At 33.3% G+C, this 22,707-nt stretch overlaps 1 protein-coding gene across 1 annotated transcript in view; it reads right to left on the bottom strand.

Moving 5' to 3' along the window:
• CDC40 (cell division cycle 40) overlaps positions 1-22,707 on the bottom strand; it is a 62,675-nt gene that overhangs the window by 17,605 nt on the left and 22,363 nt on the right. The window contains exons 3-5 of the mRNA XM_051997534.1: positions 7,958-8,087; positions 3,762-3,845; positions 504-643 (exon numbers count right to left, since the gene is read on the bottom strand). Coding sequence (XP_051853494.1) covers positions 504-643; positions 3,762-3,845; positions 7,958-8,087 — 354 coding nt within the window. The remainder of the gene's footprint in view (positions 1-503; positions 644-3,761; positions 3,846-7,957; positions 8,088-22,707) is intronic.

Raw genomic sequence — 22,707 nt, 5'->3', positions numbered from 1 at the left:
GGTATTGCCTCAGTCAAATTGAGACGGTTAACTTAGCTTAAAAAGGCCAAGGTCTCCCACTGCACTGAGGGCCATCTCCATTTGTCCTGATCTACATCTTGCCACTGGACTAAGATGGTTCCTGAGAAGAAAGTGAAGCTGGTGATTTTACACAGCCCACCCTCACTTAAATTCAATTCATTTGCATTTCATGATATCACTTCCCTAATGTCATGGTCTTCTTTAAGAATAAAGGACAAATAACAACAGAACTAGAAACACTGTAAGAGCTCAAATATTTTCCCCAGTTGACACACATTAGTAAGTTTTTAATGATAATAACATCATCAGAATTATAAAACTGCTTTGGAATTTTTCATCAGATCAAGTAGCCAGCAAGACAGACATGATAATAATTCTAAAAAATATAATAAAACAGCTTAATCAATGCTTAGTAGAAACATTCTTATATCCCATATATAGAGTATATATGTATAATTCTAATAAGAAATATTAATGCTTACTTCAGAAGGTTTAGCCACTTCTTTTTCATCTACGTATTTTGCCCAAGGTCCTAAGAAACCATCAATATTTGATGCATCATTTTCTTTGAACTTTTTTCTCTTTTCTGTTTTTTTCTGTCCAGTTTCAAATACAGTTAAACCTGTAAGATACCCCAAATGTATTTAGAAAAGAAAAGATAAATATTATACAGAGAGTGATAATGAATAGACACAGAATTTTCCAAATATATATAAAACAAGGCAAAGAAACAAAAGCTTAACCACAGAATCTCAAACCACAAATTGTAATCCATTCTTTTTTTTTTTTTTTGCTGAGGCAATTGGGGTTAAGTGACTTGCCCAGGGTCACACAGCTAGACAGTGTCTGAGACCAGATTTGAACTCGGGTCCTCCTGACTTCAGGGCTGGTGCTCTATCCACTGCGCCACCTAGCTGCCCCGTAATCCATTCTTTTGGTGAGGAAGCCCTCTGGTCATTAAGGTGCTATATACACGCTATTAAAATGCATAAGTACTCTTCATAGTTTAATGAATTAGGAAATTCAATAGCTCTTCATTAAAACAGAATCCTTCCTGAATGAACTTTACCTTGATCATAACACCTTCATTTTCAAAGAAACTAACAGTTTACTACTGCAAATTAAATAATGAATAAAATCTGCTATTAAGCTAAGTGCCAGCTTATACTTTTTATTTTTATCAAAGAGTTAGATTGTCACATAAAGAATCTATTCAGTCCAAAGACAACTTTCAAAATGTTTTATCTTTTTTTTTTATCATTTAACACAAGATTACAAAGCAAAAATGGTTGTATTAATGTAGCAGCAAGGGGAAGGGAATAAACATTTATATAATGCCTTCTATGTGCCCAGCATAGTGCTACATGCTTTATAAATATTATCTCATTTGATCCTCATAACAACTCTGAATGGTAGATGCTATTATATTCTCATTTTAAAAGTAAGGAAACTGAGGCAAAGAGAAATTACATGACTTGCCCAGGGTTCCATTGTTTCTGAGGTTAGATTTGAAATCATGTCTTTCTGACTTCATTATCCATCTGACCCTAACTAATGCCATATTTGAGCTGTCAATACTAGCAGCAATACTGACATTGTCACCTATCATTTGCTTGAATAACGTTAATGGTGGCAGTAATAGGAAGATTATGATCTCACATGACAATTCCTTCTACTCTTGTCCATTAGATTAAAAGCTTCTAGAGAGCAGAAACTTTTAGCTTTTTCTTGAGTCCCCAGCATTTAGTACAATGTCTGACACATAAAACTGCTTGATAAATGTTTACTATTGGAGTACTGAATAGATCTATTTATTAGAAACTTTTTTTTTTAATATATTAAGCTAAAATTAGCCTCCTTCTAACCTGGATTAATTGGCCCTAGTTCTGCCATCTGTAGCAAGAACAAATTTCCTTCCTCTACGAGGATAGCATTTCTGGTGATCTTTCAAGCCTCCTTTTTTTTTTTTCCTTCCCCTAGGCCAAATACCCCCCAGTTTCTTCATCTCTTCCTTAATATTTCCACATTTCTTACCATCTTAGATTATACCTCTCTGGCAACACTCTGATTTGACAGTGTGGCACACAGCATTTTTCAAAATACTCCAAATGTGGCCTGACTAGCAAAGATCACACTAAGACTAATATCTGTTATAATCTAATTTAATCGTGTGAACTTTCCCCTATTGAGTATATCTCCCTGGTGGTTTGTAATAAGTTCATCTTTTATCTCAAGAACTATTGTCAATTCAGATTTCTACTATCCTGTACTTATGTAATTCATTTATTTAAACCCAAATATGGGATTTATTTTCTCTTAAAAATTCTATACTTCTACTAGGAAACGAATGTAAACTATCTGCATTTTTGTTTTTCTTCCCGGATTATTTATACCTTCTGAATCCAATTCTCCCTACGCAACAAGAGAACTGTTCGGTTCTGCAAACATATATTGTATCTAGGATATACTGCAACATATCCAACATATAAAGGACTGCTTGCCATCTAGGGGAGGGGGTGGAGGGAGGGAGGGGGAAAAAAAATCGGAACAGAAACGAGTGTCAATATAATGTAATTATTAAATAAAAAATTTAAAAAAAAATTCTATACTTCTTTGGGTTTTCTCCATCATCAAAAAAATACAAATACCTTTTATTATAATTTTTTAAGTGTTCACATGTTCAGCCAGTTGACTTTTTGAACAAAGTTTATTATATAATAAGCTTTGAATAATTTACAGTAAATGATAACAGAAATAGTATAGATAAGGAAATTCATAGTCAATGCAATCCAATAAGCATTAGATTATTTTATTTTTCCTGATGACCAAACCTTTAAATAGAATTGCTGTAAAGTCAGGATGGCTGAATGAAGCCATTGTTATTTCTAGGAGGTGGGGGACAGAGAAATCTTCCATCTTCTAATGGGAAATCCTAAATCTAGTGCTAAGAGTGTACATTTGCCATGGATGAACTGGAACTGTACCAGACCTGAAACTGTCTTTGTCCATGTGGAAACTGAGACTGAGGAAAGGTCAAAATACAAAAGGTATCTGCACCGAGATAAACATGCAACAAATTAGAAAGAAGGGGAAGAAGATTCTATATTTGAGAGTCAGATGAGAACAAGAAGAGGTTAGAAAAGTAGAACTGAGCAGAGGAATTAAAAGGATTGTTGGTGACATAGATACTTTATATTGCAACATATTCCAAGGAAGAAAATGGATATAATGTTATGTTTTAGTAAAAATTTGGAGCAAGATGATTTTTTAAAATATGAAAAATTATATTAATTATTCACTATAGAGATAAACATGTCCTGTTAACATTGAAGAGTTTTTCAAATATCCAGGCCATTTCTCCCTCCTTGTAAGGCACTTGGAAATGCGAGATATATATTACTATTAAAAAGGCAGTTGGTTCCCTATATCACACAAAAAATAAATTCCTTAAATGTAACCACACCTTCCAAAATCAGTTAATTACTCTATTACTACTACAAAACTGGAGTGACCAATTTAGAATCATGTACATTCAAACATCATGGGGTTGAGGATGGACTTGGTATTTATTACCAAAATTCTAGCCTAAATTTGGAGAGGCTCATCATGAGGCTGATGAATTTTTCTATTACAACAATTCTTAAAGACCATCCATTAAACTAGAGAAAGTCAATACCACACAACAAAATTATATATCTATGATATAATGAAGCATGAAAATTTTAATATTAAAAATGTACCTTGATTTTTTTCAGCTTCTTCTACAGAGCCAATATATTTAGTAGAAACTTGATGATTATCTAATGAAGGATCCAATGCATAGCCTAAATTGTTAAAAAGGGAGCAAATTGTCATTTGAATTTTTTACCAGTCATAATTTTGTAATTTATAATTGCATGAATAACTTTTCACATCCCATTTCCTCAACTAAAATGCATTCTCTTCACTTAGTAGCAATCATCTTTCCCTGTCATATATTTCTATTTAAATTCATAATCAAAATTCTTATTTTAGACTATAGCAGAAAAAGATGGAAACTATTCTTTCAGGAAATCAATCATATTAAAAATATTAAAATTATTGCTGGTTGTTTAAATTTCTGTCTAGTTTCTAATAGCATAGCAATATATGTATATATGAATACACTAAAAAATGGTCAATCATAGAATAGTAATCACTTTTAATTATTCACTGATAAATATCACTTTAAAGTTTAGTTAGAAAAAGAGCAAGTATATTTAAAGAAAATTCTTTACATGAAATAGGGTGGGAAAAAGAAATTTAAAAAAATAAATAGTTTACATTTTGGCAAAAACTCATTTCTATTTTTAGTAAGAATAACCCTTCATTTTCTACCCTAAAAGATTACTACTATAATATAGTAGTAATCACCCCAAATTTGAGATATTTCAGTGGTAAGTGACTAACTTAAAACTAAATTACCTATAGGTCTACAGAGGGTTTGGGAACAAGGAAAAAAGGTCCAAATAATAAAAAGTAACATATTTTATAAAAATCTGTTTTAAGCATATGCCACCCCACCTTCTAAAGACACCTTAATCTCCAATATCGTAAATTACCAAGGCTATACTTTGTTTCCATACATGGAATATTGTACATGCAATATTTTTAAATAAATATTTTTTAGACAGGGAGGGGTTAGAGTTAGGAAAAATAAAAGTATGCACCTTTGTGGACATATGCAAGATGATTTTTATTCCTCAGCTAAAGTTTATTCAGTAAAGATTCTGCTTTCTCAGAGAATCAATAATTATGTCAAATATACTTGATAATAGGTTCTTAATAAGCTAAATGGTACAGGTGCAAAACTCACCCTCTTGACATGCTAGAATAGAACCAACCACCTGGCTATTAGTTCATTTGCATTTACTTTTCAGCATTAAAATATTTTCTTAGCCAGAAGAGATAGCTTGATGGTAGGAAAGCAGCTTTGGAGTAGAATCCCTGAAATCACAGGTTCAAATCCCATGAGTCAATTTAGTCTTTCTTTCCTTTAATGTACAGAAAATTTTACTGTACATGAAACTTTTTGAATGCGACTTTAATGAAGTTAAAAATTAAGCTGATACCCCAACTAAAAAAACAAAACAAAACAAAATAATACAACTATAAAGACTTGTAGGGGAAGTAAACTGGCCTTTAAAATTGATCTTTCTCTACATACATACCTGTACACTAAAGTTCGGGTGAGAAAATGAGAGGGTTTTCTGATTCTTCCTGCCTCCATGAATTCCCTAAATTCTGCTACAGTGCCTGTCTAGAAGAAAGGGATATATTCCCTCTTCTCTGTTCACCACTATCATAATCCCCCTTCTTTTTTGTACCCTCTTTCTAACTTTTCTGCATAGAAGAAAACAAGTTCATAAATTTAGACCTTAGAGATCATCATCTAATCTTATAGATGAGGAAACTGGCCTGGATTGGTTAAGTGACTCATGGCTACATAGGTACTAAAATAAGAAGCAGAGCCAGAAGCAATGAAATCCACCAACCAACAATAATTTATTAAGTATTTGCTATATGCAAGACACTGTATTAAGCACTTTCAATAAGAAGTAAAATCAAAACTTCTGCTCTCAAAGATCTCATAGTCTAACAAGAGATATATTAAGTATATGGACAAAATAATTATAAGGTAATTTTGAACCCAGGTCTTATGATTCCAAATCCAGTGCCATTTTTGTGATTCGATATAAAGTTCCCTCTATTCTGTTAACTCTCTTGCCTGCCATTCATTCAATGACCATTCAGTTAAGTAAGATAAAATATTTCTTAATTCCCCTCTGTCAATTTTACGAAACAACTACTCTTAAACAGAAAAGTATCCAGCTTAACCTGCCACATATGAGTACATAAGTCTTGTGTGGTAACAACCACAAAATTAATTTAGATAACAGTGTGTCATTATTCAGATGAGTTTAAAATCCACTATATATTCTTCTCTTATTTGTTATTATTTTTATTTCCCTTGTCAAAAATTTAATTTTTCTCTTAAGGTGAGTAGAGAACAATATAATTCTTTCACTATCAAAACAAAACAAAATTCTTATCTCAAGTACACCTTAGAGAATTTTGACTTTTTCCCCCCATTCCACCATGCTTTAGTCAATGAATAGCTTACTTATTTATCAATATGCATAATTTTTCTTTTTTTTTAAAGCTTGTCTTATGTACTTAACAATCCCCAAACCAAAATACTTCTATTACCTCCTTTTTCTTTTTTAAAACAATTTGTCCAAAATAGGCCCAATGTTAAACAAATTTAAAATATCCGATAAACTGGAGAAATTACAATTTTTACCTAAAATTTTCAAATTATATAATCATGATATAATTGTCAATTCTTGAAAAAATAAAAAGGATAGAATTAAAACTTTCATTAAATTATTTAGCAATTCCATATTATACTGTTACAAGTTTCAACTCTTGTCACAACAAAGACAACCCTCGTGATTTTATAATTTGCCAAAGAGTACTTACACTTCATACCATTCATTAGACATTGCGCCATCTAGTGATAAGAGATGAATCAAAGGCTTTTTTTTTTTTTTTTTAATAAGGCAGTTTCTGAGCTCATTTTAAAAGGGAATGATTCTCTCTGCTTACTAAGGGAAAATATATTAAGGGAAAAGAGCAAGGCAATTATTATTGCCATTTGATAGATGAGAAAACTGAGGGTCAGAATACTTAAGTGACTTAAATATGGTCAAACATTTAGGTACTAGAGTAGCTGGGGTTTAAATTCAGGTTTTTTGACAGTGGATCAAGTGTACAACAGTTCTTTTGAAAACATGACCCTCCATTATGACATGGTTTCCAAGAATACTGTGCAGCAAGGAAAAAAAAAAAAACTTTGAATGTAAATACTAATAAACTAAATCAGATTTCATATACGAGAATTTAGATATGGGTTGACTTCTGCTATTTCATTAGCTTATTCTTCTTTGCATTTTATAACAGAGGGAATTAATGATGGATAGGGCTGAATACTTCTTTCAGAACTTATTGAGGCATCTGAAATAAGAACTATGGCTTTCGTCTTTGTATGACAACAAAAATCATTCCAGTAAAGCCTCGCTCAAATATCTTTTCATCCACAAATTCTAATCTAATTCCCTCTCTGGTTAGAAATTAACCTATCCTTATCATAGATTATGGTGCCTGTACTTTCATATGCATGTGTTATTTTGTACAACTATCTGTGTATACATCATATCCCCACAATGTTAAATCTATGACAAGTTTAATATTTGTCTTTTTTCCAGACTTTAGTAAAATGTACTATAAATTTACAGGTGCTTATTGATTAAAGTGACTACAGCTGAAACCTAAAAACTGTTGAGTGGAAAGATTACTAAACTTCATTTTTCAGAAGGAAGAATAAGATAAGTTATTCAATTTATGTATGACAATATATCACGTAAGTACTGAAAGGAAATTTAATTTGGATGTCTGGAAATGGCTTTAAATTCCAATATTGTGATTCACCACTCCTGGATGAAAAACTTTCTATCCATGCAGACCAATATCTTCTTAGTAATATATAGGAATAGAGTTGCGCATAGCTCTGAGAAGTTGAAGAACTTTCCCAGAATCACAGAGCCAGTTCACGTCACACCCAAATTTTCCAGACTCCTATGCCAGCTCTCTATCCACTACTCCACACTATCTTAAGCAATTATTAATTATTAAGCCACAATGGGAGTTAATATATTAGTAAACTCCAGAGAATTTAGCAACAATTATTTGCAAATGCTAATAAATCTTTATTTCCCAGTTTAAAAAAATTTAATAAAATTGATATATGAAATAAATTATGATAGTCAAGAACTGTAGGTGAAAAACCAAACAGGTATTGTTCTTCTATCATTAAGAAATAAACACTATTTTAATTAGTTTAAATTCTAAGTCTTACCATAGGTTGCAAAAGTGCGTCTCTGCTGTTCAAACATGAAATCGTTGATATGAGTTGGTTCTGCATATCCAGAAAGCATATTCCTAGGGGCAGCCATCTGCTGAGTCCTAAAGGGATTTTCTGGTCCAAACTGCAATATTACATGGAATTAAAATACAATTTAAAGAATTAGTTATATGCATGATAGCAAGAAATGATTTTTTTTTTTTTTGGCTGTATTCTGATGGTATTCTGATGACCAAACTATTGAATTTCAATTCTCCCAAGTCTTTCTTTCCTTTAGAAATTCCAGGATTCCTTGGAGAAAATGGAAGTTTGAAGATTCCAGCATTAAGATGAAGAAGCTATTCAATCTGAATAGCAAGAAAGTACAATGATCATATTGAAAAATTCACATTCTAGTTTCATCTTATCATTTGTCATTTTACCTTCTGCCTTAAATTGATTTAAAAAAAAAAAGTCTGGTAAGCTTGGCTCATTCCAAGTAATTCAATCAAACTTTCATTTACAGATACATCTAATCAAACTATAACCTTTTAAGCATTTGGTTTCAGTATGAAAATCTACCTCACTATCAGCAAATTAGAATACAGTCTTGATTAGCTATAAAAACAACTGGTTAGAACAAATCTGGATATAAAACCTAAATGTCTGAGAAATCTTTGGGAAAGATTTTATAACTGGAATAAAAGCAAAGAGGCTTGCAGTGTCATAGCCTCAAAGTCTGCTTAATAAAGCAAGGAAGTAATTTTGATAAGTGGCTAAGAATGTCAATTTTCAGCTAGTCAATAAACATTACAACATTAACTCTTGCTGCATTAGATGTGAAATGACTGTCCAGTTTCCAACAGGATTTAGAATGGGGGGAACCGAATCAGACACATATTAACATTCTCACAAATGAAACCGAAAGACAAAAGAAATTTGTTGCTTACTGCAAGATTTGCTTTGAAAAGAGTTAGAAGAATTGGTTTTATCATGTAGAAAAACATCATTTGAAGAGACATTTAGTCATCTCACACTGTAGTATTCATGAAGAGCAGAAAACAAAAAGAGCCCTATGAACATAATTGTAACTTACATACTAACATCTCTTGCAAAGGATAACAAGGAGAAAGATAAATTATAAGACCTTCTAAATTAAATCAATATATATACACTTCAGTATTCTGTGATTTCAGTACAAAAATAACAAAATATCTGTTGGAACATATGGCCAAGAAATAAAAAATGAAGGAGGCCAAAGGGTTGTAGAAAATATATAAGCTTCATGCCTATATATCATGACAATTAAAAAAAAATAAAAACAGTTGAGCGGTACTGGATATGGCAACTATCAAATAATACTACAAAAGATGAAATGTAATATATCTTGACAGAAAACAACTTGTTATTAAGGGAGGAACTATAATTTCTTGATCTGTTGTTGAAGCAACTACAATAAATACTATCTAAACAAATTATTGAAAAAAGTGTAAGGGTGAATTAAGGCAGAGAAATGGAGGGTCACACTTTTCTAGGAAGACAACGAATTAGACCAGATCTTTCCAAAATTACTTATGGATAAAACTGGAAGCAGGACAGCAAAAAGATAATGAAAAAAATTATCAAATTTTCTTAGACTATTTTTTCCATCATTCACAACTGTACTTTAACATCACAGTTGCTGATGCCCTATGTTAGGAAGAATAGTAAAGATGACAAAAAATTCAAAAAACAGCTAGGCTTCAGAAGAAACAAGACTGGAGGTGACAATGTTTAAGACATCTGAAAGAAGGAAAAGTACCAAACAGCTGGAAAAAAACAAAGTCATTATTCCTACCCACAAAAAGAGATCAAGTACATATTAATTACTGACTGACCCATATGCCCTACTTTTCAGTTTTTATAAAATCTTTACAAGAACAGCCTACATACATATTGAGGAAATCCTTGGTCAAATTATGAGGATACTATATGTCAGTCTTTTAGAAATGATATTCTATAGTATACTACATTTTTAACAGTACCATAATTGATTAAAAAGGTAACCAAAGTACAAGATATATTTGTTATTTTGTGGATAATGAAAAATCGATGAGTCTGTACAGCAAAATACTGGGGTAAAATTCCTCCTGCAATAACAAAATGTCTCTCAAACATATGTTAAAATAATACTAGATTTTTTTTGAATGATTAATAACAAAGATAATTTTGTTTCTTAAAGGAGTAAAGGGAGAAACCCACCTTCTTAAAAAATAAATATTAAAATCTTTTTTAGATGTAGTTGAGAAAAATGTTAAAAAGATAATTTCCCATCTTCCATCAATATATAAATCTTAGCCAGATACTGGAAATGATTTAAAAACAACAACAACAACAACAGTCATCTAAAGTTAACATTATGGAAGAAAGCAGTATTGCAATTGAGAAACTACATAGTGTTTTTAATGACTCCAAGATTCCTTCTGAAACAAAAGCTTACTTTTTTATTTTGCCTCTAATATTATATACAAATTCTTCTGTTTGACATTTAAGTTTTTCACAATGCGGCTCCAACCAAACTGATTTCCTATCACTTGTTTCCTCTCACAAATGCACTCTATGTTCCATTTAAAATAGTCTATGTGTTATTCCACACAAATCAATGTTCCATTCTTACATCTGGGTTATTCTACAGGCTATTCCCATGTCTGGAATGTTTCCCTTCTTTACCTTCACCTCTTCAAATCCCAGTGCCCTTCAAGGTTCAGCTGAAGAGCTACTTTCAACACAAAACCTTTCCTGATACTCCCTATTATTAGCACTCTCTCATTCACTGATATTACACCACATTTATTTCTATGTATATATTGTTTTTGTCATAGAATTTAAGTTCTTTAAGAATATGATCCATTTTGTTAGTATCTCCAGCATCTAGTACAATGCCTGGAACAAATTATTTATTTAATAAATGCTTTGAATAAATGAACTGACAACAATGTTTTTCCAGTGATAATATACAATTATGGTATATCAACCTCTCAAGACAAAGTTATAGGTCACTTATTCAAAGTGTGATAGAGATGGGTACAGGAGGCATAGATTGGCTGAAACATAATGCCAACAAATAATTGTACACAAGAAGCAGTATTTAGAATACACCAAAAGAGATGTATAACCATTAAAGAAACTGGGCTGTCATTAATCAAGAATAACAGGTAAACAACAAACAAGTCTATGTGTTACACTGATGTGGAAATGGCAAGAAAGTTAAAAGAAAGCCCTTAGCACATCAAGTAAATCCATTGTGGAGGATATGTTTAAGAGTAGCATAGGAGGCTATCATTTAAAGCGCAGGATCCATAATTAAAAAAAAAAAAAATGCTACCCACCTCCAGAGAAGGTACTGATGAATTCTGAGGACAAAGTAAAGTATAATTTTCTCTCTCTCTCTCTCTCTCTTTTTTTTTTTTTTTGGAATGTGACTAAGATGGAAATATATTTTGCATGTTTCACATTATAACTGATAGCATTTTGCTTGGCTCCTCTATGGAGGAGGAAGGGTGGGAGGAAGAAAATCTGGAACTCAAAATTTAAAAAGAAAAGAATGCCAAAAATAAATAAATAATAAATTTGAATTGAAACAAAAATTTAAGTAAAGACTTTAAGTATTTTACACAGGGCAATGCAGAAGTCTTAGTACAGTTAAAAGCTTATTACTGCACTAAGTCTTTTGGGAGACCTTCTAAATAATCTCATTTGATACTCCAATAATATAGCACCCTCATTTTACAAATGAGGAAACTGAAACAAGCAGCAGTTACATGACTTACCTATGGTTATGTAGGTAGTAAGTATCTGAGGAAAGATTTGATCAAGTTCTCTTGACTCCAAGTCCAACTTTGTATCCACTAGTTGCCTCTGACTTTTCTGAAGACATAGCCAGTATGTGCCAGAGTTGGTGCTTGAACTCAAAGTCAGTTTCTTCTACCCTATACCTGTTCTTGTTCTTATATATTGTTGTTCCCTCTTCTCTATATAAATGGCAGGCTTTCCTGAATTGTACTCCCCCACCATTGGTCTTCATACCTTTCTTTCTTTTCTTTTTTAATCTTTGTTTAAAAAGTTGGATAGGGGAAAAAGAAGAGATATATTGGGAAATAACTATAATATAACCATAAAAGGAACCAATAAAGTTTAAAAAAGAATATTATGATTACAAATAATAGAATACCATGATTTTGGAAAAATCAAAATTAAAAATAACTCAAAGGGGAAAATGAAAAGATGCATGGGGTAGGAGTACAATGTAGCATATAATGACAACATATTACTTCTCATATGTAAAAACCATTAAAGGCAAGTAGGTCAGTCACATAGTGAGCATGGAAGACAACAGATGGACAACCTAATTGGTACACTAATAGATAACTTCCTGAGGTGAGCTGTCTGTTAAGAAGCCCAGGCATTTGGAAATCATCTTATCCTGTTCTAATGTACAAGTGAAGAAGGCAACTGTTTTTCCTCAACCCTAATGCTGGCAAAGCTTTTGAAATCTTTTTAAAATGAATGCCACCTCAATTTTATACTTCTTTGGCATGGATGTGATTGTAGACAAAACAGATTAAGAAGGACAAGCAAAAAAGTTGCTAGAATTAATAGAAAGCAGAGATAACAAAAGAATTATTTTAGGGCCTCCAACACCATGAATGAGTTTTCCAAGGAATAGTAACTTAAGATCATAAATAAACATCACATGGGAGAAGATACGGAAGGGAGAAGAACTGTAATAACAGTGGAAATACCACTAGACTAAGAATAAGAAAAGCTAGTCTCTGCTTTGCTTTTTTGGGGGGCTAAGATATATGACCTCAGGCAAGTCATTTATCTCTGCTCCATTTTCTTCATCTTCAAAACAAGGAGTTGGACCAAAAAATCTCCAAGACCCTTTCTGTGGTTGGAATATAATACAAATGTATTGGTGAACAGACCTGTCTAGAGATTTAAATAAAAATCCAGATTAATACTGAATACTTACATACTTTAATAAATATCTTTATTTTGATCTCTGAAACATCCCAAGATATCTTGGTGTTTACAGGCTAGTTTCTTCTTCTTCTTCTTTTTTTTTTTTTCCCTTAAGGACCATGCCTTTTATATCATTCTGGCTCTGATTGATTGGACAACAATAGGTGCCAGACTAATCCCCACTTGGTCACTATTCAAGCATTGATTGTCTCAGAGTGAATACATATAGCAATATAATATATATTTTTGGCCAGAAACCATGAAGATCATTCCCTCCCACAATGAATTTTTTTATGGGGGGGAAGAAAAGGATTAGGTAAAAGAGGCCAATCTCTGCTTCATTTCTTATTTGGCCTTAATCACTGACTTGACATTGCCTCAGTAAAGCTTAAAAAGGCCAATGGTATCCAGGGCCATCTCAACTAGATATAATTGATCTACATCTTAGCCACTGGACCCAGATGAGATGTTTCTCCTGTTGGAGAAAATGAGGCTGGTGACTTTGCACAGCCCTCCCACATTAAAATCCAAATAACTTGCATGCCATGACATCACCTCTCTGATATCATGGTCTTCTTTGAGAATGAAGAACCAACAACATGACTTTATTTATGTTGGAATTCCTAGTAAGAAAAGACAAAAACTGGCAACTATTTTGCAATGTAAAATCTTAAACTAAAATAAAGCAAAGCAAAAATTTATAGCAGAAAAGAAATGTTAAATGGTACCAAAGCCAATGACTTCCCTATTTTACTTTATACAAAATCAGAGACATTTAGGTAATTGTTATGGGCCAGAACTTGAAACAAGGTGCTAAGTCACTGTAATTGATACAAACAATGCTTATGTACATGTTTCACACCTTTGGAGTTCACACCTTTAAGAGAGGATATATATAAGGAGGAGCTCCCATAAGCCCACTGGAGACTTTTGGGAGATTCACAAGTCAGGGTTCAGTGGAGAAGATTCACAAGTCTAAGAGAAGCCCACTCGGAGGAGGAGTCAGATTCATTCCAATATCAATCTTTGTGATGGCTGGAGACATTAGGAACGAGGGACTGAAGCTAGCAGAGGCAAAGGCAAAGGACTAGCAGCAAGAGATCTTGGAACCAAGGAGAGAGCTAGGCCTCTAAGAAACCTAACTGGGCCCAGGAAAGAGATAAGGCTTGGAAAGAGACAATAAAGGATTTGGACTTTAACTCCTGACTGCATTTGAGGTGATTATTACACTGAAACTGAAGCTCCCAGAAGCTCCCCAAGAAACCTGCTCATAGAGAACGATTATATAGAGAAAAGAGAATATTACAGGTAATGATTCAGATCAATGACTCATTGTTCCCTGGAGATGCTGCTGAAATGATACACATATATCTTTCTGTATCTCAACTAACCCAGTGAAGTGACAGTTAATTTACTGGTTTAAACTAGCCTATTTCAGAAGTTTATTACTAGGTGGTTGATCAAGACATGATGGAAATTTCAGGCTCTAGATGCCAATGAAGATCATGCTCTAACAGATGAAGAGTAGAGGAAGTGACCCTAATGTTAACAATAACTCCCATTTATATAGCCATGCCAAGTCAATTATCCAACAAGCATTACTAATGTTTGCATGTTTTCGCCACCATCACTTCTTAGAATCCAGGTTTCTTTTAAAGTTTAGCTCAAAGACTGAATTCAGAAAAGCCAGGAAAATCTTACATGAACTGATTCTGAATGAAGTGAGCAGAACCAAGAAAACATTAACAAGGTTATATGATGATTAACTATGATGGCCTTGGCTTTTCTCAACAACTGTGGTGATTCAAGGCAATTCCATCTCCCAGTGTTCTTTCTTTGGGTGTAGCTGCTTCTGCCCATCTTTGATCAATTGAAACTGAATTAGCTCTCTTTATCGAAGAGATCCACTTCCATCAGAATACATCCTCAAACAGTATCATTGTTGAGGTATATAATGATCTCCTGGTTCTGCTCATTTCACTCAGCATCAGTTCATGTAAGTCTCTAGCCAGGCCTCTCTGAAATCATCCTGCTGGTCATTTCTTACAGAACAATAATATTCCATAACATTCATATACCACAATTTCCTCAACCATTCTCCAATTGATGGGCATCCATTCATTTTCCAGTTTCTAGCCACTACAAACAGGGCTGCTACAAACATTTTGGCACATACAGGTCCCTTTCCCTTCTTTAGTATTTCTTTGGGGCATAAGCCCAGTAGTAGCATTGCTGGATCAAAGGGTATGCACAGTTTGATAACTTTTTGAGCATAATTCCAAATTGCTCTCCAGAATGGCTAGATGTGTTCACAATTCCACCAACAATGTATCAGTATCCCGTTTTCCCACATCCCCTCCAACATTCTGCATTATCTTTCACTGTCATTCTAGCCAATCTGACAGGTGTGTAGTGGTATCTCAGAGTTGTCTTAATTTGCATTTCTTTGATCAATAACGATTTGGAGCATCTTTTCATATGGCTAGAAATAGTTTCAATTTCTTTGTCTGAGAATTGTCTGTTCATATCCTTTGACCATTTATCAATTGGAGAATGACTGAAGCATAGTATTTTTATCTTTTTGTTTGTTTTCTTTTTTTCCCTCATGATTTTTTCCCTTTTGGTCTTATTATTTTTTTTTTTGAGGGGGGGACATAGCAAAAATGGAAATGTTTTTTAAAATTGCACATATTTAACCAATATCAGATTATTTGCTGTGATGGGGAAGGGAAGAAAGAAGAAAAATTTGGAACACAAAGTCTTACAAAAATGAATGTTGAAAACTATCTTTACAGGGCAGCTACGTGGCACAGTGGATAGAGCACCAGCTCTGAAGTCAGGACGACCTGAGTTCAAATCTGATCTCCGACACTTAACTCCCTAGCTGTGTGACCCTAGGCAAGTCACTTAACCCCAAATGCCTCAGGAGGAAAAAAAAAAGAAAATTATCTTTACATGTACTTGGAAAATTTCATGAAAATTAAAAAAAAAAATTTAACTCAAGTACCATCCCCTACATGAGACCATTCTAGCCACCCACTCTGCAATCATATGCTCCTTCTCCCAACCCATTAAGATATTATGCTTCTTAAATGTATAGATGTTGTTTCTCTCAAATGAATGCAGTCTTCTTGAAACAAACTTCTGTATTCTCAGTATATCAGCTACTCAATAAATAATCCTTGTTTAAATATAATTTATTTATGGCTGGGAACTGTGCTAAATTACAGATACCAATACAAAATTGAGACAAACCCTGGCCTTAAATTACACTTTACTGATCAACAACATGTTCACAAATGAAGATTCTAATACCTAAAAATAAACAATGGTTTTGATGGTAGAGGATGAAGGACACTAATAATTGAGAAAATAGAGATACAAAGTACTTGTGTATTATTATTGTTCCCATTTTACAGACTAATAGAAATTCAAACTCAAACCCTCTGATTCCAAGGATTATAAGGTAATATAAAAGCATACTTTTCTTGAGATCATGGGAAAGAACCCTCTCTAATTTCTATTATTTTAATTTAAGGGTTCTCAAAAGAAATTCTTTATTCATTGCTTCAGTTCTAGCTTAATTTTTCTCTCTTCTATCTGGATAGCAGTTAAGCAATTCAACTATACATATTCCTTCATCATTGATCACTACCCAGTAGTCTTGTTCCTGGATCAGTAACCTTCAAACTTTGGTGCAGATGAATTCCTTTGGAGGAAATAAAGAAATTTTGTTAACTAAGTATACTAAAATTATTGATTTAATCTAAGTTAGGTCCCAGTTGCTATATTCTAAAAATTCTTTTTTTAATTCTCTCTTGATTGATACCCTCAGGAGAAATTTCTTTTCTTTTTTTAAAAAAAAATTAATAATTTATATATCTTTTAAATAGGACCTCTAGAGAACATAATTTTTTTTGCACATTACATGGTACTTTTCCAAAAAGAGATCATTTGCAAGGAGCTAGAGAAACTCTAAATAAACATAAGGAAGCAAACTATTAAACACATTCTGCACCTATGTAAGGTGCAGGAGAGAGAGCTTCGATCTTTTCTTTTTTTTTTTTTCATTTTTTTCTTTTTATTTTTTTATAACTTTTTATTGACAGAACCCATGCCAGGGTAATTTTTTACAACATTATCCCTTGCACTCACTTCTGTTCTGATTTTCCCCTCCCTCCACCCCGTCCCCCAGATAGCAAGCAGTCCTATACATGTTAAATAGGTTACAGTATATCCTAGATACAATATATGTGTGCAGAACTGAACAGTTCTCTTGTTGCACAGGGAGAATTTGATTCTGAAGGTATAAATAACCCGGGAAGAAAAACAAAAATGCAAGCAATTTACATTCATTTCCCAGTGTTCTTTCTTTGGGAGTAGCTGCTTCTGTCCATCCTTGATAAACTGAAACTGAGTTAGATCTCTTTGTTGAAGAAATCCACCTCCATCAGAATATATCCTCATACAGTATCGTTGTTGAGGTATATAATGATCTCCTGGTTCTGCTCATTTCACTTAGCATCAATTCATGTAAGTCTCGTCAGTCCTCTCTGTATTCATCCTGCTGGTCATTCCTTACAGAACAATAATATTCCATAACGTTCATATACCACAATTTACTCAACCATTCTCCAATTGATGGGCATCCATTCATTTTCCAGTTTCTAGCCACTACAAAAAGGGCTGCCACAAACATTTTGACACATACAGATCCCTTTGCCTTCTTTAGTATCTCTTTGGGATATAAGCCCAGCAGAAACACTGCTGGATCAAAGGGTATGCACAGTTTGATAACTTTTTGAGCATAGTTCCAAATTGCTCTCCAGAACAGCTAGATGTGTTCACAATTCCACCAACAATGTATTAGTGTCCCTGTTTTCCCACATCTCCTCCAGCATTCTGCATTATCTTTCCCTGTCATTCTCGCCAATCTGACAGGTATGTAGTGATATCTCAGAGTTGCCTTAATTTGCATTTCTCTGATTAATAATGATTTGGAGCATATTTTCATGTGTCTATAAATAGTTTCAATTTCTTCATCTGAGAATTATCTGTTCATATCCTTTGACCATTTATCAATTGGAGAATGGCTTGATTTCTTAGATTAGAGTCAATTCTCTATATATTTTGGAAATGAGGCCTTTATCAGAACCTTTGACTGTAAAAATGTTTTCCCAGTTTACTGTTTCCCTTCTAATCTTGTCTGCATTCGTTTTGTTTGTAAAAAAACTTCAATTTGATATAATCAAAATTTTCTATTTTGTAATCAATAATGATCTCTAGTTCTTCTTTGGTCATAAATTCCTTCCTCTTGCACAGGTCTGAGAGGTAAACTATCCTATGCTCTTCCAATTTATTTATAATCTCATTCTTTATGCCTAGGTCATGAACCCATTTTGACATTATCTTGGTGTATGGTGTTAAGTGTGGGTCAATGCCTAGTTTCTGCCATAGTAATTTCCAATTTTTGTCAAATAATGTGTTCTTATCCCAAAAACTGGGGTCTTTGGGTTTGTCAAACACTAGATTATTAAAGTTATTGGTTGTTTTGTCCTTTGAACCTAATCTATTCCATTGATCAACTAGTCTATTTTGTAACCAATACCAAATGGTTTTAGTAACTGCTGCTTTTTAATATAATTTTAGATCTGGTACAGCTGGGCCACCTTCATTTGATTTTTTTTTTCATTAATTCCCTTGAAATTCTTGACCTTTTGTTTTTCCATATGAACTTTGTTGTTATTTTTTCTAGGTCATCAAAATAGTTTTTTGGAGTCTGATTGGTAAATAAATAAATTAATTTTAAAATAAATAAATAAATAGATTAGTTCAGGTAGTATTGTCATCTTTATTATATTTGCTCGCCCAATCCAAGAGTATTTAATATTTTTCCAATTGGTTAGATCAGACTTAATTTGTGTGGAAAATGTTTTGTAGTTTTGCTCATAAAGTTTCTGATTTTCTCTTGGCAGATAGATTCCTAAATATTTTATACAATCAGTAGTTACTTTAAATGGAATTTGTCTTTGTAACTTAACTGTTGGGTTTTGTTAGTGATATATAAGAATGCTGATGACTTTTGTGGGTTTATTTTGTATCCTGTAACTTTGCTAAAGGTGTGGATTGTTTCTAATAACTTTTTAGTAGAATCTCTGGGGTTCTCTAAGTATACCATCATATTACCAGCAAAGAATGATAATTTGGTTTCCTCATTGCCTATTCGCATTCCTTTAATCTCTTTCTCAGCTCTTATTGCCAGAGCTAATACAATATTAAATAGTAACAGTGATAATGGGCAATCTTGTTTCACTCCTGATCTTATTGGGAATGGCTGCAATTTCTCCCCATTACATATGATGCTTACTGATGGTTTTAAGTAGATGCTACGGATTATTTTAAGGAAAAGTTCATTTATTCCTATACTCCCAAGTGTTTTTAATAGGAATGGATGATTTTATCAAATGCTTTTTCTACATCTATTGAGATGATCATATGGTTTTTAAAATTTGGTTATTAATATGGCCAATTATACTGATAGTTTTCCTAATATTCAACCAGCCCTGCATTCCTGGTATAAATCCTACTTGATTAATACTGGTGTATTATCTTGGGGATGATTTTCTGTAGTCTTTTTGCTAATATCTTATTTAAGATTTTAGCATCAATATTCATTAGGGAGATTGGTTTATAATTTTCTTTCTCTGTTTTCAACCTACCTGGTTTAAGTATCAGTACCATGTCTGTGTCATAAAAGGAATTTGGTAGGAATCCTTCATTTCCTATTTTTTCAAATAGCTTATAAAGCACTGGGGCTAATTATTCTTTAAATGTTTGGTAGAATTCACATGTAAATCCATCTGGTCCTGGGGATTTTTTTTTTTTTTTTAGGGAGTTGATTAATAGCTTGTTCTATTTCTTTTTCTGAAATGGGACTATTTAAGCAATTTACTTCCTCCTCTGTTAATCCCTCAGGAGCAATTTCAAACCTCTTTTCTCAAGTCTACAATGCCACCCTGATCTCTTTTCTATGGGCAAATAAGCTTGTCTTCTGCTTTTCTAAGAAAAGCCAAGCAATTGATCCTAAGTTCCCCTATTTCTCTTGCTTCACATCTCTGCAACCTCACTCACCTTCTTTACCATTCCAGTGTCTGAAGAAGTTGAAACTATTTGTAATCTTATCTTCTCTGACTTCCTCTAGAGGCTTGTCATATTATTCTCTCCTTCTCCCTTTTTCTTATCTTCAAATTTGCCTTATCTACCTCATCCTCAAAAAAATAAACAAAAAATCTTTACTTGATTTTACCATTCTTTCAGTCTATGGTCCTACCCTTCTCTTTCCTTTCATTCCTAAAGTGGAAGAACATTTATACTTTCTGCTTCCATTTCCACTATCTACTTGCTTTTTAGACCTTCACAATCCATATGGTTTTATTAGACTGAAACTGCTCTTTCCAATTGGAAAGATCATTCTCTCCTCCCAAAAACCTCTTCTTTTCTGGATGCTGTGATACTGCTCTCCTTTGGTTTTCTATTCTTTACCTGTTTGATTATTTCTCAATTTTCTTTTATTAAATGAACTTTTCCTTTTCTCCTTGGCATGTTTTTTTTTTTTTCCCCCCATGGCTTCCTTCATTCTGGGACTTTTCCCTAAAACTTTGGTGTACTGGTTCACTATTAAATGTCTACCCCTTGATTTCTAATACACAGCTGAAACAATACATTCTAAACAGAACTGATTATCTCATCTAGATCCTATCTTTGATCTCACCAATCTCCAGTCACTGATGTTCTCTCAGATTAGTATATAATCTTTCTAGTCATGCTGGTTCAAAACTTCACATTTACCTTTGACTTTTCCTTCTAACTTACCATCCATGTCTAATCCTTTGCCAAGTCTGGTTGATTCTACTCTCACATTTTTTGCCCTAGTTAACTCACATGGGCATCATTCTATGTAATGGGCTGAAGCTCGAGTTGATGCATTGAGGTCCCAAGCAAGTGAGGCTAACTAATAATTGGACCATACTCTATTAATATATATGCTTGGAGAAACAATGGCCCCCACCCATTCTTTGTGCAAGTCCTGATGTGTTGTATAGGAGATGACGATTTTGGTGGGTGGAGGCAGAGGGGCCGGAGAGAGAAGTGGAAAGAGACTGCTGGCTAGGTCCTATCCAGGCTGCACACATTGCTATCATGATCGCACTTCACCTCCACAGAGAATAAAGTTTGAAGATTTTCCCTTAACCTGAATTCCTGACTCCGGCTGATTTTAAAATACGCCGTCATCACAATTCTATAGTAGTCTCTCATCACTTCTCAGTTGTAGTATTTTAATAGCTTCCTATTGGTTTCCCAGTTTCCATTTTTACACCTCTCCAAGCTATTCTCCACACAAAAAACAAAAAAATTCTTCCCTAAAACAATGCTCAAAAACATCCAGTGGATCCCTGCTGCCTCCAAGATAAAATATAAAGCCCTCAGCACATCATCCAAAGTCCTCTATAGTAGGCTTTTATATAACTTTTGTAGGGAATCCCAGTGAATCTTAGGCATGCCTTTGTGTAAATTTGTTAGCTGTGAACTTTGAAAAGCACTCCTAGCTATCTGATAAATTTCAGGACGCATTAGAAGGATTGGCCATCCTCCTGATGCCTTTATTAATGAATATCCTTTATAGCAGGCCCCTATTAACTCCAGAAACCTGACCAGTTCCTGGAGTATATACAATCCTCCTAAGGGAATAAACAAAAATTCTCTTTGATGGACCTCTTGCAATAGAGCATCTCTATACCTGAGAGAGTTGTTCTGTCTCAAGGGTCATTTGCCAACTGAGAATATTTAGCATGCCTTCTCAGTCTATTGGTGGAAAGAGACTTTGAGAACTCAGGAGGATTGGTACCACTTGCCTAACACTATTTCCCACTTAAGGCTCTTAATAGCTGTGATTCAGGTTCTCCCAGATGTTGGAATTCAGATGCTGGTGCTTCCTTGAAGTGGTGATGATATATGTTGTTTATCGTCTATTTGTTTCTTATATTGTCTTGGTGATCACCATATGTCTGTTATACATTATTTTTATGCTATAAGTTTCCTCTCTTTTCTTATATCTTATTTAAATCAAGGTTCTGAATAGTAATAAGATTCTTTAGAGTCTTAAATAAGAGTCTTTAAGACTATGCTTGTTAAAGTAGAATTCTGAACCCTAAATTAATCCTACTACTTTTTTAGTTTTACTCCATATGGCTCACTTCAAAAACAGAGTTTGAGACTTTCATTGCCCTTTAAAACACTTTCCCCCATTCCTTTAAAAAAAAATCACTAACACCAGATTAATTAAATAAAACAGTAATGGATAGATACCTATGTAACTATTTTTTTCCCCCCTGTGTTAACAGACATAAAAAATAATCCTATCAAGAGAGCACTTTTCTTTTTATTATCCCAAAGCAAGTACAGGGTAGAATCTCTTATAACAACTGCTTTTATTAGAATTCATTATTTCAGTTTTCTGAAGCATTTAACATAACCTAAAATAAAAAAAGTATTCATAAATGAACTCTTTTAATAATGCACTTTAATTTTTTTGTAGTCCAAACACATTAAGTACTCTAATCAACCAACTGATCTACCATGATTCCAAAGTACTAGTAAAAAAGAATTTTGCTCATCTCATGATAGAGAGGATAGACTAATATGCAGAATTTTAAAATATATTCTTTGACATGATTACTGTTCCAATTTGTTTTTAATCCACT

This window comes from Antechinus flavipes, chromosome 4 (assembly GCF_016432865.1).
Source record: "Antechinus flavipes isolate AdamAnt ecotype Samford, QLD, Australia chromosome 4, AdamAnt_v2, whole genome shotgun sequence".
NCBI classification, from domain to species: domain Eukaryota; kingdom Metazoa; phylum Chordata; class Mammalia; order Dasyuromorphia; family Dasyuridae; genus Antechinus; species Antechinus flavipes.
The sequence above is the reverse complement of the archived record's forward strand: the minus strand, read 5'-3'. Positions and strand labels throughout refer to the sequence as shown.